Source organism: Amyelois transitella, chromosome 8 (genome assembly GCF_032362555.1).
Source record: "Amyelois transitella isolate CPQ chromosome 8, ilAmyTran1.1, whole genome shotgun sequence".
NCBI classification, from domain to species: domain Eukaryota; kingdom Metazoa; phylum Arthropoda; class Insecta; order Lepidoptera; family Pyralidae; genus Amyelois; species Amyelois transitella.
In genome coordinates, this window is record NC_083511.1 from 8929982 (window position 1) to 8947965 (window position 17984).

At 32.2% G+C, this 17984-nt stretch overlaps 1 protein-coding gene across 1 annotated transcript in view; it reads right to left on the reverse strand.

Annotated features, from left to right (window-relative positions):
- LOC106135253 (uncharacterized) overlaps window positions 1-2870 on the reverse strand; it is a 32412-nt gene extending 29542 nt beyond the window's left edge. Inside the window, exons 1-2 of the mRNA XM_013335499.2 lie at window positions 2793-2870; window positions 1188-1246 (exon numbers count right to left, since the gene is read on the reverse strand). Of these exons, the coding sequence (XP_013190953.2) occupies window positions 1188-1246; window positions 2793-2870 (137 nt within the window). The remainder of the gene's footprint in view (window positions 1-1187; window positions 1247-2792) is intronic.
- Window positions 2871-17984: the final 15114 nt, after the last annotated feature.

Genomic DNA, 17984 nt, shown 5'->3' on the forward strand with positions numbered 1-17984 from the left:
TAGGAAACAGCTGGCTAATAACAAGCAGAGGTTATTACCATTTGCCTGCATCACAAAATGTTAAATGTATAAAAATATAGCCTTCAGGATTTTTGCTCTTGAGTTAGACCATTCCTGGGACACGTATTATCGTATTTAGGATTTTGGGGATTCCATAGTATTTTATGTAAATCTAAATGTTATAATTTGATAAAAATATATTATGTATAGCTGCATATATATCATTTATTAGTGCAGGGCTCGTCATCACGTCTTTTTTCCATACGGGGTAGACGAGTAGCAAGACGGAACGGACAGGATAGAATTGAGATTGATATTGATAGAACACGTAAATTTCATCGCAATTTTTTTTTAAGAATTACTTCTATATTCACATTTGGTTGTATTTCAGCGATGGGAGAATACGATTATCATTATTGTTGTTTGTTCACCGCACGAGTTTAACGTTTCAAGTTAAATTGCAAACAGTTAAACAGCAATAAAAGTGGTCTGGCTGGTTTTGACCGCGGCGCACTGAGAAAAATACACTCCTTTTTGCTACTACACTTGGATAGATCTGTTATCTTAGGTGTAGGGCTTGCACTTATGTTTTAGAGCCCATTTATTAAGGATAAATGTAGGTAAAATGCTGAAATAATCAAAATGTTTGCGCTGGAACGAAAAGTGATGATTTCTCTGTCAATTACATATCGAACTATTTGTTTTTTAAAAAATGTTCTTTTTCACTTTATTATCTTGCGTTGTCTATTCTCTTCAGTACAATTAAAAGTAATAACCTGAATTTAAGATGCTAGAGAAAGAAATTGCTGCAGGTAGGTAAGGACGTTTTTAATGTTATTAACATTATATAACCGACTTCAAAATACCCTAAAATGCTAAAAATAATTAAAAACTAATAATTTAGTTAATAAAAAATATATTAAATAAATAAACTAAATTATTAGTTTTTAATTATTTTTAGCATTTTAGGGTATTTTGAAGTCGGTTATATTTTTTTAAATTAATTTTTGTGTCTGGAAAAGATTAAACTCCTGTGTCTACTGCTTCATAAAGTCTTGGTTCGTATCGTTTCTAATACTTCATTGAGCAATTAGAACCAAAGTAATTAAGATTTCAGAAACTCTTCATTATACATAATCAAACCAAATTAAATCATCATTCATAAATAATAATTTATGAAAATATACGATTCGCTTTTGCTAAAGAAATTGGGCAGCGCGTTTGGGGATGATTCAGTAAAATCTGCCTGGAAATTTAAACGGTGAAGGTTATTGTAACGCTGGGTAAATGTTTTCATTCTGAATGTTTTGATTCAAGCTCCTTTATTGAATTTATTCCGAATAAAGTTTATTTTCCACAGCCCTATGTTCGTTGCGTACTTAATTAGACCTTTTTTGCGTGCGTAAAAGTCAATAATAAGTGCATTTGAATTCTATTTCTGCACGGCATATGCCAAGCCTAGGTGCATTAATTCTAAAACATAGTTTCGATTATACTCTTCATTTTATGCATAATGTTTGCATAAAATTAATGCGTAAATGAAATAATAAGTGACCGTTGTTTCTGTTCTGTAGTTAATATTGGATTATACTTAGAAGAAAGTTATGAAGCCTCTTCCATTTTTCTTACCATTCCGGGAAAATAACTTTAGTATGCAATACTTTCATTGAATGCCTTACAAAAGATCTTATTTCTAGTGAAAACTCTAGAAACAGTGAGGAAATAACTAAACGGAATTACTTTCCATCACGTCCCATGCTCTGGGACGAAGTGGAGTAAGTTCATTATTACTATGCTAAGCAGGTTCACCGAACAATGTACGGCGCCCCGGAGGCGAAAAGCTAGCAAAAGTAATAATAGTAGCAGAAGGATAACTTCTTATTGACAAATGATTTGATAAATATAAGAGGCTGCACTATTCGCGATAATAATCGATTTGTAAAGTAACATTGGAGATACTTTGCAAAAGTTTGAGTACTATAATTTTTTTATACTTTTTCATTAAATTTTAAATCTGTGTAAATATTCTGTTTTAAAGCTATTTTATGAATCATTGCCTTTATGTGCCACTGATGTGAAAACTTATAAAAATGTGCGTTTTTCCACGTAAGTATAGTTTTTCAATTACATAATGTTATGAAATAAAAAAAAAACTTTTCTATTATTAGGTAAAAATTTTAAACCACGTAATAAAATGTAATGTAACAATTTAATTTTAACTGAGGATTGAATTACCCACAGGGCTGAGGACGTAATTGGGGTTAATGCAAGGAGGTAGATAAAAGTGATAAATTGAAAATAAATATATAAAAATTATAAAGAAAAATTACACCGGCTTTTTGATTGATTCTCTATCAAGATCTAAACTTTAAAGTGTTCATTCCGATGAGTGTGCCGTGTGGTTCCCGGCACCATTACAAAAAATAATAGAACCACTCCATCTCTTTCCCATGGATGTCGTAAAAGGCGACAAAGGGATAGGCTTATAAACTTGGGATTCCTCTTTCAGGCGATGGGCTAGCAACCTGTCACTATTTGAATCGCATTTTTATCACTCAGCCAAACAGCTGAGCGTGGCTTATCAGTCTTTTCAAGACTGGTGGCTCTGTCTACCCCGCTGGGGATATAAACGTGATCATATGTATGTATGTATGTTCATTCCGATCGAGTAAGAATACGCCAGAAAAATATACATTGTCTTCTGATCAACCACTGCTATATTATTAGGTCAAACTTGAGAAATTTGTTATCATAGAACCCGCAAGATGTACGTAATTTACACCCCGTCTTACGAGGTGACTTGATACTTGCACGTTGTTTTCAGGCTGAAACAATCTGACGGATTTACTGCTTTGGTCCTTGAGCATCATCTTGTGCATAATTTAGCGTTTAAATCATGTGTTCAAATTAGTACTATATTTTCCGTGTTGCAATATATTCAAACATATGTATTATTATCCTTTTTTGGGTAGGTAGAGACAAAAGTCTTGAAAAGACCTTAAGTCATGGTAAGGGTAAGGGATTCTTAATCATTACAAACAAGATGGTCAGTTTTTGTTCACTTTCAGATGCAGATAAAATGAATATTAAGATTAGATTTTATTTTATGTTCATCTGGGGAGAAAATTTTTTACTCTCTTCCTCAACTTATATCTTGAGTATTGCCAAATATTTCGTTCTTTTATTGTCCTTATGTAAAAAAAATTATAACCCTTATAAAAGTGCTGTCACATGCTGAAATAAAAATAAAATGACTGGAATTTACGACAAACATTTTTAAAGCCTTGCCATCTTGTTGGTGTAATGTACGAGCAACAGACATGGCATCACGAGAAATCCTTTGGAGGTTTTAAATCACGCTTTGTACAAAAGACATTGTTTGATATTTTATTTCCAGATAAAAAAGAGATATTTGCAAAGGCATGTTTGTAGATGTTTTGCAAAGGCATATCCGTTTGGGCAATAAATTGAACGAAGTACCTAGTCTGCATTATATTTTGGTACGATTTATTTAAGCTTTTATACATACAAGCATTGAACAAGTTTTGGGGAATTAATACTTCCGAACATTATATAAACCGTTATACTATTTTTATTAGTGTTTTATCACAAAGGGATTGCCAATTTTTAAAGGATGTATATGTTTCTATTATACACAGTCTTCAGTAGTGCTCACAATTCTCAGAGAACATACCTGCCATATTTCAGCTGCCTGCGCTCATTAGTTTTGACTGTACGTTGCCAGTCAGTCACTCAGTCAGTACGGGTTTTATAATTTGATAATTGAGTGTAAAACACAAATTAGAATGTGTGAAGGTTGTGATTAAAAATGGACGTCAATTATTTTGGTCTTCTCAATTACAAAGATTTAATTGTGAGCTTTTGAGGTCAACAATTAAACAAATTGACGGATCTACACATTTAAAATACAATCAAGGGTGAAGGTTATTGCTGATAGAAAGTAAAAATCCTTGGTATATTGTGTAAATGTGTTTATTTGATTGTAGTTAATTTAAACATTAACTTAATCTACGTAAAGAAAAGTCAGTTAAAAAGTTGCGGAATATAATTGCTATGTAACTAAGATTCAGATATTTATTTAAAATTTCATTATCTACTTTAAATAAATAATCCAAATATTTCGTTCATCAAATGAAATCATGATTCTTGCATATCCTGTGGAGGAGCAATGATCTTGATCCTAATTTGGGGTCCTGTAATGAGATAAAGCGGATCCCGTCTCGGAAACCATACCCAGCTCGTATTATGGTAACAGAAACATTTGTAGGAATGTGCAGGTATCCTCACAGTATGTTTAATTACTACACTATTACCACTTAACCATCGACGCTCTTTAAACTTTAATACTCGTCCATTCAGTCCAGTCAGTGGAAAAATAAACTGCATTAGAGCTTTAACGATAAAAATGTAGTCAATATACTGCCCTGTCGCTTGCAAGGCATGCAATAACATTACTATTAGGCCAAGTTAAGCGCGGGCGCAGAATTTTAATGGAAACACGTACGGCTGTAATGAGTTTCTGGAGAACAAAAACTCGGGCGTGTTCATGAAGCTCCCGCGGGAATAATGCTCCCAATATTGATGTTGTTGGGATGGGTTCGGGATACACATATTAATTATTGAAATTCCAACATGTTCGGCCACAGAACAAAGAAGCACGAATCTGGCGGTCGGTATCTGCTTTGTGCCTTTAATAATACCTACGTGACAAAATTTTAATTTAGTTTCCCTTTCATTTCTAAATTAAATGCTAAATTTTGATGATAGTTTGCTGATTCTGCCAATTCTAATATAATGTACAATAGGTGATAAAATAAGATAAAAAATAACCGTAAAAAAAATATATTTTATTCATTTGATTCATAATTCGAAATGAAACACGTAGTCTTTTAATTGTGATTAAAAACTTCTGAACCGTGTTGAAGCTCCCTGTACGCGAAGAGAATAAGTTTACCTTTTACTATGTAAAGTGGTTTGTTCTCAAAATTAAATGTGGCTTGTAAGAAAACTATTTTTGATACATACATAAATATATATCACGTCTTTACCCTGACGGGGCAAACAGAGCTTTTAGCCACTTTCAGTTGGAATTGAGATTCAAATAGTGACAGGTTGCCAGCCTATTGTCGAAAAGAAGAATCCCAAGTTTATTATCCCTTAGTCACCTTTGACTGCATCCATCAGAAAGAGATGATCTTCTATAGTGCCAGGAACCACATTAATTAAGAATATATTGACCACTGAGGATAATTTAAGTGTAATTAGCACATAATTTTATGTATTTCTCAATTAAGAGCTTATACTCGAATGTTTCAATCGATGTGAATAAAAAAATAATGCAAATCTTTTACAAATGTTTTCTTACATTCCAAATTAATAACAGCTGCAGTTTGGATATCTCTTCAAAGGAAGGTTTCCTATTTTTTCAAACGATTAATTTAAGAGCACACATTTATTTGGAAATATAACCCTTCAAAAAATTCACGGTAAGAGGAACTTTTTAATCAAAGTAGTATGTTTACCAAGTTTATTGTACAAGTAAATCACGTACAATATACCACGTTCGTTCATAATAACTTTTTGGAGAGCAAAAACTCCGTGAGCGTGTTTATAGCTCCCTCGTGTCTTAGAATAATATTCTCTATATGAAACAAATGCTTTTATTTATCTACATAGTTTTTCTTAATTAATCAGGTTTTATGCATTATTTATAAAAAAACCTGAAGGCATTTACGAAACTATTAGTTCTATCAACCCTGTAAGGGACTTTGTAAGTTATCATATCACAGAAAGAATAAAAGAAGATCACGTGTCTAGAGTAAAAAAAAATATTTAAAGGCCAAATTGAACTTGTCCTGATCAGATCAGGGACGTGCTAGTGAAAGTGTAGGTCCAGCAAAGCATTCTATATAGACCATCTTGCATTGATGAATGTGGTTAAAATAAGAGATGTATATTGGAATCGTGGCAATAAATGCAGTCTCTACGAATGCGACGTACTATAGAAATCATGTCGCATTATTTTAGTAGGTATTTTATTCACCTATCTTAATATATAACAGAAAAAAGCGAATGACTGACTGACATATCAGTGCACAGCCCAAACCGCTGGGTTTAGAGACTTGAAATTCAGCGTGACCACTAAGCATAGAATAGATTTATTTTCATGGTGATATTTCGTTTAACGCGGGAGGAGTTGCGGGCTTCCTCTAGTATTATAATAGATTAAGTTTAATACTGAGATTTATTCACCGGATTATTTTGGTGAAATATTCCACGAGCTGTTTGGATCTACAATGAGATTGCAATAGTTGATAAAACGTAACAGATTGCCTAATAAATTATTGATAGTCATCTGGCTATAACCGAAAAACAGGGCTCAAGTTCATCTTATTAAACATTTATGAAATTCAGTACTGAATTCGCTTCAGAAATCATGTTTACCTTGTGTGGTTATTCATTGCATATTCTACCTGTAGTGTTGCTTTTTAGATAAAGCGCGCTTTTATGAGAAGCTAGAGAAAAAACAGTTCACCAAATTTTATCATTTAGTCAAATAGCTGAACGTGTCCTATCAGTCTTTCCAAGACTGTTGGCTCCGCAAGGTATAAAGACGTGTGATTATATGTTATATATAGTCATACGTCTTTATTAAGCTTTTTGCTTAAGCTTTTCGTTCGCTACTTTCGGAGCATTATATTAATGATAAGCATGTGTGGCCCGAGACTTGACATAATGGCCTCTTAAATGCTTGTGCATTTTTGACATGGTGTTAACATAATTTGTACAGTGTGTAAGTATCTTATTTAATCTTTATTTATATTACGAAATATTCGTATTGAAATCATTAGTTTTACATTCATTCATGTTTTTTTAATGTAGACAATGTGCACTTGTGCACGATTTAGAGTTAAGAGATCTATATTTGTCCGCTGAAAATGCTGCAGTGTAGTTTGTTCCACCGCTTTTTCTACACATGCGCTTTGGAAGCGATTGTAGTTATAATTAGATTTAAGTGATGTGACGTCAATTTAATAGGTGATACCTTGTTACCAATTTTGAAAATAAATCTATTCTTCACCCACCTCACTATATGGCAACACCGAGACTTCGAGACCATTTCTCTCAGGCTAACGCTACCTAAATTGCCGAAACCGTGAGAATCACGCCCGTCCATTACCGCATCGCTGCTACAGTTATCCGTTGTGAAACAATAACTGTTACTCGATTAATTAATTCACCGTAAAGTTCACTCGATGTGCACTCTATAAGGTCGGGGCACAACAAGTTGTAGCTATCAATGTGATAATATACAAAGGAATGTACCTACCTTTATTTAATCTAAATAAATGATTGTAGGTTCTACATAAACTTCAAAAAATGTGTTGTGAAGATAATTATTCCCGTGAAATTAATCACGGGAATAACTAAAACTAAACTTTTGGAGCATTATTTTTGTTTTTAATTATCAATAACCATCAAACGAGTGAATCAATAGCTAGCTTTCCCATTGATTCACTCACTACGTTGAATAAAACGAAATTTAACTTTGCACGGACGCACTATATTGACTCTGTTTTATGGAAGTTCGTTATTAGTGAGACAAATATTACATGGTCGTTTTGAAAATTATACGAACTGAATGATTATTTAAGTGTAAAGAATTAATGTTTAAATGGTACTCAAACATTATTTAAATTTTCTACCATAGATTAAAGTAAACTTGTTTCACTATTATGACTATACTATAACGCGTATATTTAACATTGCAGTGGATCACCAGCTTAAGTTCAATCCACACGCATTCACTAAGACACCAATTAATTCCATAATTAACGTGGCCGTAACTTTTTTATTCGCTGTACTGTCATATCCGATAATGGGATAAAAACAGAAACATCGATTGTTATACCGTGCGCAGTATTAACAATTGTGTGAGTGGGTTACATACGGCGAAGCAAATTGTTTATTACTTTTTTATATGATCAATGACAATTCCCGTAGATTGTGGGAGATAGTTGTAGTGTTATTATCAACTTGAGATGTAAAATCTGAGATGAAAGAGATTTTTTACTCGTCACATAATAATACACTGGGTACATAAAGAAATTATTAAATATAATTTTAAGATGTTAACTGACATGGCAACCCTTACATGTGCTGTTTTTCACTCAGTAGGTATATGATCTATTCTGATCGAACCATAGAAATCCAAAGGGTGTTTTTATTTACATATTGTTTATACAAAAATACACATTTGAATAATTCATTTCGATACTTGTGCTGTATGCAAAAAATCTGGAATTTATTTGGATCTGGATACAAACACCGGGATCAAGTAGGTACGAAAAATTCACGTACGTACGTTTGATCTCATGAATTCGATGCTCATTCAATTTCAGCAAATTGTAAATGACGTCTGGTACAATTCTGTTGCAATTTTTGTTTGGATGTACTTTCATTTATTGTTATGTCTTTAAAGACCTAACTAAAAAATCTTTTTAACAAAAATTAAACTATTATATACATAACTGACAGATAAAAATTCCAAAAATGTATTTTTTGGTTTTGTTACTCTTCTTTAATCGCCCTTATCAGTATTTTGGAGAAATATTTTATGTTAAGTCTTGATAAATGTATTGATAAACATCCTTGCATTTTACTTTTCGTAATGTTAAGTATTTTTATGAGTATATTTATGAGAAAAACAAAAAATAAATTGTGTTTGGCATATGTAGTTTTGTTTAACCTCCACGGGATTTCAACTTTGTTCTTTTATCCTTACATATTCAGTGAAAGTAATATAGTGAAGTGTGTATGAAATATTTCATATGAAGAAACTTGACTTATGATGCTCGCGAGTGGGACGTAAAAGGTTTACGCGCGTTCCGAATGAGTTATGGAATCCTTGCGGATCAAAGCTTGGTTTTGATAAACGCAATAAATGTAGTCTCTTTTATGTTATTTATACACAAACACACATATATCATGTTTAAAACCTTACGGTGTAGAAAGAGCTGATAGACGCTTCACTCAAAGTCACATTTAGCTGCTTCTGTAGTTTAGCACGCGTGACGCCATGTTTATCGCGCGAAAAACTATCGATGTCCCATTTCAAGTCATAATAAAAAACAAAAGATGGTTTATGATATTGTGGAAGATTGATTGATGATCAAATTAAGTAGTAAATTAAAGCAAATTTAGGAAGACGATTTAGAGGTAATGACGCAGGTTACTAGCCCATCGCCTAAAATACATATATTTACTTGATTTAAATGTGTCGTGTGGTAGAGTAGAGATTAAAAGACATTACCTGTCGTAAATGAACCTTGTGATTTTTGAAGTTTAGAAAGTTATACATAAATAGTTGTTATTACTTTACAGCTTAGTTATTAATTTAAAAGAAATACTTATATATTAAATAAAATTTATGTTCGCGGAAAAAAGATAATCTCCATCTTTTGAAGTCGGTTAAAAAAAGTTTTTTATTGCAGCTGAGAAATAAGAGAAAACTAAGAGCAATTCAAGGCAGACCTTTACAGTGTGGTTGCTCATTAGTAGGCGTATGAGTTTTGAAAAACTTTTCAGTAATTATAATATTTTTAATTTACAATAAAAGTAGGGCATACATTTTTATACAAATATCTACAACTATTGTAATGGTATATTTTGCATTTATGCATACTGTTATATTGAACTAATGAAGTCAATTAAATTATTCATAGGTTGTGTTTATTTCTCTTCATTATCTTAATTTACATTGCAATGGAATGTAGCTTCTCATTAATAAAATATGAAGCTAAAAGCATCTTTCTCAAACAGACTCAGAGCAAAGAGATTTGGCATTAGTCCATCTTGTCGACTTTACCTAAATTAAATACATACATTCTCTGATACCTTAATCCTTAATGGGACACAAGCAGACTTGCTTTGGCACTCTTTTTGTCATAAAAGGGAAACTATGATGAGAAAAACTAATCTATCAAAGCACACACATAATAACGTCTTAATCCCTAACAAGGTACATACAATAAAAAGTGAAAAGTGGTTGTAAAGACTGGACTTTGCTTTTCAGTCTTTAAGAAAATAAATTTTAAAAATAAAATAAAGGTATGACTATTCTTCATTTGATTTAATAAAACAGCGAGAATAATTTCTAATGTAAATAAAACCTTTATTTATTATTTAAAAATGTACATATAAGTAAAAAGGCCATCAACAGACTTTACAACTTGGCTCTGTCTACCCGTAGCTATCAAACCCTGAATAAATACAAGATCTGTCATAAAGATTGTCCAATTAAAATGACTACGGTACAGAATAAGGTGGAAAACAATTTGCTACTAGCAAACCAAAAATAATAATAGGCATTAATTTAATTAATTATTTAATAATAGGCCTGCAGAGTCCAGAGTGTGCCATAAACTATTTCCAGATCAACCACACGGCTTAAATTTCAAAAAGTTATGGAATAATGCTAAATCGCTCGATGCATCGACCGGTTTATAATTTGCATTTAAGTTAGCGGAATGCTAACTGTTTCTGACACCTGTTTGCAAACCTCTCAAATCTCAAACAAAAGCAGTTAGGCCCGATAATCTAAACCGATTGCAAATTAAATTGTTGTAATCTCATCTCACGGCAACTTTGAACTACAAACTGTATTAAATGCTCCTGTATATAATTTTGTGTACGCCTTTATAGCTTACTATAGAGACAGAGTCAGGAGTCGAAATATTCATAGTGTACGCTTTGCTGGAAGTGGTTGAGATTGTTAGAAAAAAAAAACGGTCAATCGCTTAAAATTTGATTCCCAAGTACTGTCAAAAGTAACATTTGTGTACAAAACCCGCATTGACATCTCGACTTTATCAAGCAAACAACATCAAACTTTCTGCCTTCATAAAGTTATTAAACGAATCAACCGCCGTAGAAATTATACCTGTGAGCTGTAATTAAGTTTCGAAGTGGTAGAGTTGCCGAGACTTCTATAATCTTCTTTGGAATTAATGTTGGTGTGATTTTTAGCTCGAGACTCAAGAGTGTTGAAAATATATCACTATATAGTTATAGTTATTTTATAAAATCCCTCTATTTTCTCTGTCTGTATGTATGCGCTAATCTCGGAAAATTGTGAACGGATATTGTTTCTGTTTGAATTATTGGAAAGAGGGTTTTCTGAGAAAGGTTTATATCTTTAAATCCGTGCGAAATCGGAGCGGGTCGCTAGTTACGTATAATATTCATTAATTTATTAAGGACAATATTGGATACAATAAAGGCACAATAGAAAATGTAGCAGCCCCAGCTTACCTGTTCTCTCAGATAATTGAGATATTCTCACTAAGTTCTCCCTGCACTTCTCCAGAACATGGTAATGCATTTCTATGCTTAGTCCGGCAGTACGTTGTCTGTCAGTTAGTCACTTACCAATGCAAGTATTGGTAAGCATGAAGGATTCGTTACGCAAATCAACAAACTCAATTAATCAATTAAGCTTAATATCAGTTAAATCAATGTCACAGGGATAACATATCCATCATTATATTGACGATGCTAATAGAACTAATGTCACTTTAGTTGAATCACCACTAACTTTGTAAATGTTACGCCTATATTTTAGCTGGATATATAAAAAATATATTCAGTTTAAGGCATATATTACATTAAAATATAAGAATATCTTAAACAAGTAATGCATGGAAATGTTGAGAGTTTTAAAAAAATATTGGTATAAAGAGCACCTAGCCTCTTTTGATATTATATATTCTTTATTTATGTCTTCTGCTTTATGTCAATATACTAAACATATAGCGGAACCTTAATCGGCGATATGTGAACGACCTCATCACTCAGATTACATCATAGAATGCGAATCTAGATCGCAAGAAATTCAAAGTCATTGTGCTTGCATTAAGACGGCGCTAACACAATAGCACTATCCATTTCTCTTTTGTATTATTTTATCTGTGACGTTTGATTAGCTGAGTTTATTGTATTGATCGGTTAAACGATCAAGATTGTCCCAAATAGTACTATCAGATCTCAGAAAAGTTGTTATAATTGTAATTGGAAGTTAATTACTTAACTTATTATTTGTAACTTCTATTTTTTATGATGATATGAACAGTTTACTAAATATATTATCATAGTTTACTAAATATATGTTTATCATATATAACAAGCAAAGTGTTATTGATTTTAGCACATAGTTTTCCTTTTTGTCCCATCTACCCCGTCCCTAATTACTTTATTTTTCACTTGATTTCCATATCTTACGCTTTCCTCTTTCTTACCAGACAGTACTTATCTGCTCATTATTATATAATTTTTAAATTGCGCTAAAATTTATTTATTTTTATTAAACAATTGAAATGAGCTCCGTAACGAACTTCATGAAGTACAACATCATTAATTTTCCATTTTACAACTTTCTCAAATCTAGAATCGACTGTACCAATTCCATTCAAGAAATGTAATAGAACGGTGCAATTGTAACTATGTTTCAAATTGCCGTCGCTAGAAAATAGGCACGTTTAGAGGCAGTAAACCCCAAATCGCTCCACATCGTAATAGATGTCTATAAAAGTAATCTCTGGTCTGCACTCGGAGCACTCGCCTGGAGCTGGCGTTTTATCTGCGATACACCGGTACGACCGCATCAGATTCTTAGCGGTCTGTAGGGCTACCATACTAAGTACGGCTGGGATTATTTATTACTTCAGTTTTTGGAAATCCTCGATTTTGAGTGTAATTAAATAATTAAGATTTAAGGGAATTAATATTCACACAATTGAAAAAATAAATTTGATATAAAATCAAGTAATAGTACAGCAAATACATATTTGAAAATATATTCAATAAATATGGAAGGCGTCTAAACTAGACAAAAGCTGTAATTTCATATTTTTCTCGTATATTTTATGTTATTTTCGATTTGTGTCTGCTTCATTTAGTTTGACATAGGCGGTTGAATGTGCTGTTTTAATAATAGGTAATTTTGTTTTAAAAATGTTAATATAATATAACATTTCTTTATTGTAAACAATCTTTTTTTTTATTATAAGACACAGAAAACAAAATAATTAATGATAATTCTGGGTATTTTCACAGCGGATGTATAAATGTATTGTGAGAGTAAGTAGAAAAACAGGTTGATAAATTATGCTGTAACTCTGATGCAGAAAATGGATGCGGCAGAGTGCAGGTCATTTTTCAGAAATATAATAGCTTTTACTACAGTGGATGCAAAGTGCTCAGAACATTTATAAATATAATATTTAATCATGAAAATTGAAAGCCCGGCGCTGCCTATGATCACGATTCTGGATTGGATAAATCTGGTTTTTACTTTCTTAGGGGAACCTAACAAATTTTGTATTATGCTCCAGCTTATGAACGTGCAGGTTTTTGTAGCAAATGAATTATAGATATGTACACCAATAACTATGAACTGATGCCATGTTCATCACACTTTTTACATGCGTGGCTTTGACGGGTAACTTAACTGTTCGACCACACAAATTTTTCATACGAATTTTAACTTATAATAAATTTTTAACTATATTTGATACTAGCTGACCCGGCAAACGCTGTTTTGCCAATTATTTTTATATATTATTACGGAACCCTATTTTTTTCCAAAATAAAATATAGTCTTTGTTACTCGTGGATAATGTAGCTTTCGAATGGTGAAAGAATTTTTAAAATCGGTCCAGTAGTTTATGAGCCTATTCATTACAACCAAACAAACAAAGTTTTCCTCTTTATAATATTAGTGTAGACAATGTTTATACATCTTACGGAAAAGACAGTCCGAGACCACTAATGAATTTCACATGCAGTCGGCTGTTAGTCTCAAAATGGTAGTGTTTATCGGCGGAATCAATGAGAGGTTACGTGAGCGGACTGACCAAAATTGCTCTGCGGTCGCCGGGATCCAATTTGTGGGTCTGTGAGGAATGTCCGAACATCGGAATACTGCAAGGCTGCATGAAGTTTTAATAGAACACATCTTTATAAATTCCATGTAGGTCTGGCAGAATGAACGGGTATACAATAATATAACATAGGGTATAGCATTATAGTCAACAAAGGGTTATTAACTTGGAATTCTTCGTATATGTGATGAAAATTTGACACTGGTAGGTACATACATACATACATATTGTCACGTCTATATCCCTTGCGGGGTAGACAGAGCCAATAGTCTTGAAAAGACTGAATGGCCACGTTCAGCTATTTGGCTTTATGATAGAATTGAGATTATCGCCTAAAAAAAATAATCCCAATTTTGTAAGCCTATCCCTTAGTCGCCTTTTACGACATCCATGGGAAAGAGATGGAGTGGTCCTATTTTTTTTTCATTGGTGCCGGGAACCACACGGCAAGGCAAGAAGACTTTAACAACACGAGACAGTTGGGATTAGAAACTTGGCACTAGGATGTGTCGCATTGGTTGATTTGACACCCAGTGGATACAAAGGAAAGTCGTTAACATTGAACAATAGTTAATAACATAACAGGTAAGTAGGTTACATATAAATTAAGAATTTCAGTAGCACATTCCGTATTCATCAAAGTGATTGATGTTGCAAATTCTAACAATGGAATTACATCTAAGTGATGAGGATTAGGAAAGCATCATGTACATATGGTGTAAGGCAACAATATGATTGATATTAAGCCTAATGATGCTTATTTTGATATAGTTTTCATAACTTCAAACGTAATGTGCAATTTCTTTTGATCATAATATGGTTTATTATTAGGTTTTTTCAACACTGTTGGTTCTGTCTTCAAAGTACTTACATTTTTCAACAACATTTTCTTTTTTAAAAACAAAATCTAATGACGTTTGTAATACAATTACTTAAACAAAACGGAAATTGTAATTACCACGAAAAGCAAACAATACGCGGACTAAATGAAGGAATTTAATCAAAGAAAAGTTAACTTGAATATCTAACAATTCAAAAATTAAGCATAATTAATGATTTAGGATAAGTAAGTATTTGTATTTATATATAATGTCTGTTTGTATTTTTACGGTACAATAATTTATCTCTTTAATATATAGACGAGTCAACTGATTGACTGACTGAGTGCCATATCAACGCATAGTCCAAGCATTTTCGAGTATTTTTGGGAATAGAATTTAATAAGACCTCTTTTTATAAAAAAAAGTTAGGTAATTTAAGTTAAAATATTATTATACAATAATAAAGCTTGACAACATATTATGACCAGTTTTATATTGGACTAGAGGCCGCCCGCGACTTCGTCCGCATGGAAACCCTATCAATCCCGCGGGAACTCTGGGATAAAAAGTAGCCTATGTGTTATTCTGGGTCTTCAGCTACCTACATACCAAATTTCATGGTAATCGGTTCAGTAGTTTTTGCGTGAAAGAGTAACAAACATCCATACATCCATACAAACTTTCGCCTTTATAATAGTAGTAGGATGTACATTAAAACCAATGAATGCAAAAAAAAACTACTAAAACACAATTAAAATAACAGAAATAAAGAAAAAAGATGATCCATTGAGATGACCTGACTTTGATAGACCCTACACCTGTCGCAACATGGAGTGGCCCACATTCTGCACAAAAGCCCTCTTTTGACGCTGACGAGACCAATTTACTTCTCATACGACATTGTAAGAGGTTTTTGTGGCATTCAATGAGAAATTTTGTTTATTTTATCCGAAAGAACGGGTCTACTGGCACAAATATTTGTATACTTAAAAGTAGACTCCAACAACTAATTATGTAAAAATGTAATTACGAATAAATATTTTTTGTTTGTTTGGTAAGTTCGTGACTTTTTGATAACTTGAACAGCTTAGTAAATTGAGACAGTTTTAAGAAGAAGAAATTCTTGATTGTATTAGACATGGTGCTAATTAAATGTTAAAGCAGCTAACATTTATTTTAATAATAATATAAATTGTATAATTTTAATTAAAAACCTTTTAGCATCTGTTTTTTCTACAAATTGAAGCACAACAATTCACGACAAAAATTAAAGTAAAACATTAAAACAAAATTAATTCCGAAATTAAGCCTAAAATGTGACATATTTCCTTTTTTATGTTTACTTTTATATTTTGTTTAATGCAATTATTTAAAACAACAACGCGGTCTTTGAATCCTATCTATCGGCTCTGTCTATCCTGTGAGAGATATAGACGTGATATTTGTGAGTATGAATAGACAAATTAAATCCGTCCTTATCCGTCACGTGCTGGACAGAGCTTATTATCACAAGACCCAAGACTAAGAAGTTATGCAAACTCAGCTCAAAAAGAAAATAAACAATGACATCTTGAATTTTATTAGTCTTACAAGTACAATAACCGAAGTATATTTTTAAAAACCTTAACGACCACTCATCTCGATAACATAAGACACTAAACGCTTCCTCATTTTGCCGTATAAAGCGAATAACATGCGACCAGTGTGTTATCAACATCGCATCACCGATTATCACCGCCTTTAGAACAGCTATGCGATGTCTTAACCCCTTCGGCGTTCGTCATGCTCCATTACTTCAGATATAACCTTCGTTATAGGTATTAGTAAAATATCAATGATTTGTTTCGATACCTGATGTTTTACTTAGATGGCAATTGAATTTTCAGTTACCTCTCTAAAATAAATGTATAACGTTCATCTAGAAATACATAGTAATAGCTCTAATAGCTTTGACTTTAAACATACATATTTACGAAATAATTTATTTCCAAAAAAATAAGAAATACACAGTAATCAGCTAAAAAGATGTGCAAAATAAAGACAGACAAAAAAGAAAAATAAAAAGTAAGACATAATTATGCAAAAACGGATATAAGATTTATTTTTCGAAATTCTCAAAGCAACCAAAAAAACCTAAAACGATAGTACAATTTTATCATGCATTCATTGTGAAAATGTCAATAAACTGTAGAAAACGTTAAAAGCTTTTTAGATTTGTAGATCAATCTATTTGTAAATATTTATTTAGCAATTCCACGACTTTGACCTTATATTTTGTGACATTAAACGTACTTCAACTAACCGAAAGTCACGTAAACTTTTAAACTCAATACAATACCGTTTCTTACAAAGTTAAGAGTCTAGTTTGAGGGCATAAATAGGTAAGTAGTTGAAAAATATCTTAATAATGTACAGACAGCAGCATGTCAAGTCACCGAAAATTACCGAAAATTCCCTTGTATTTTACCACGTGACGTATTTATAGCGTAAGATTTGTATTTAGAATTCTGTTGAAAGTATTTACCATGAAGAAGCCGAATAAGCGACATTAAATAGAGCAATGTTTAATTCTTATGAAATGAAGTTGTGACTAGTAAAGTCCAAATGAAATTTAGAAAGCATACGTATAAATATGTATATTTATAATAACATATTTAATATAGTACACAAGGCAGCCGATACAAGATGCAATTTTCCGTTATGAAAGCGACAGGCGTGATATGAACCTCCGACCAACCGATAAATAGCCTACAACGAGCTAAGTGTTTCCAACTGCAATTTGTACTTGTATTATAAAGAGGTAATTTGCAAATTTGATTGTTTGTTTGTTGTAAGCGCTAATCCTTGGCAATATCATTATTCTTTCACCGTTAAAAAAGTTAAATATGGTTTTAGGTATAGCCTATGTATGCATTATGTGCGAAGTCGTATCTCACGACAGATAAAGTATAACTGTAGATCAGCTTTTAACAAACTGTTAAAGCCTTACGAACAGTACCAACTTTATAAAAATTTTTGTGACTTCCTTGACCAAATGAGCTTTTTGTTTTATTTTTCGTACAATAAATATTATTTACGAAAATAAAAAAAAACTGTAGAAATAGAAATTTATAGATATATTTACAAAATAGGATACAAGTTATCAGATAATGATGTCAACACAATTTATAATTAAATCGACAAGTTATCTACAAGAATCTCT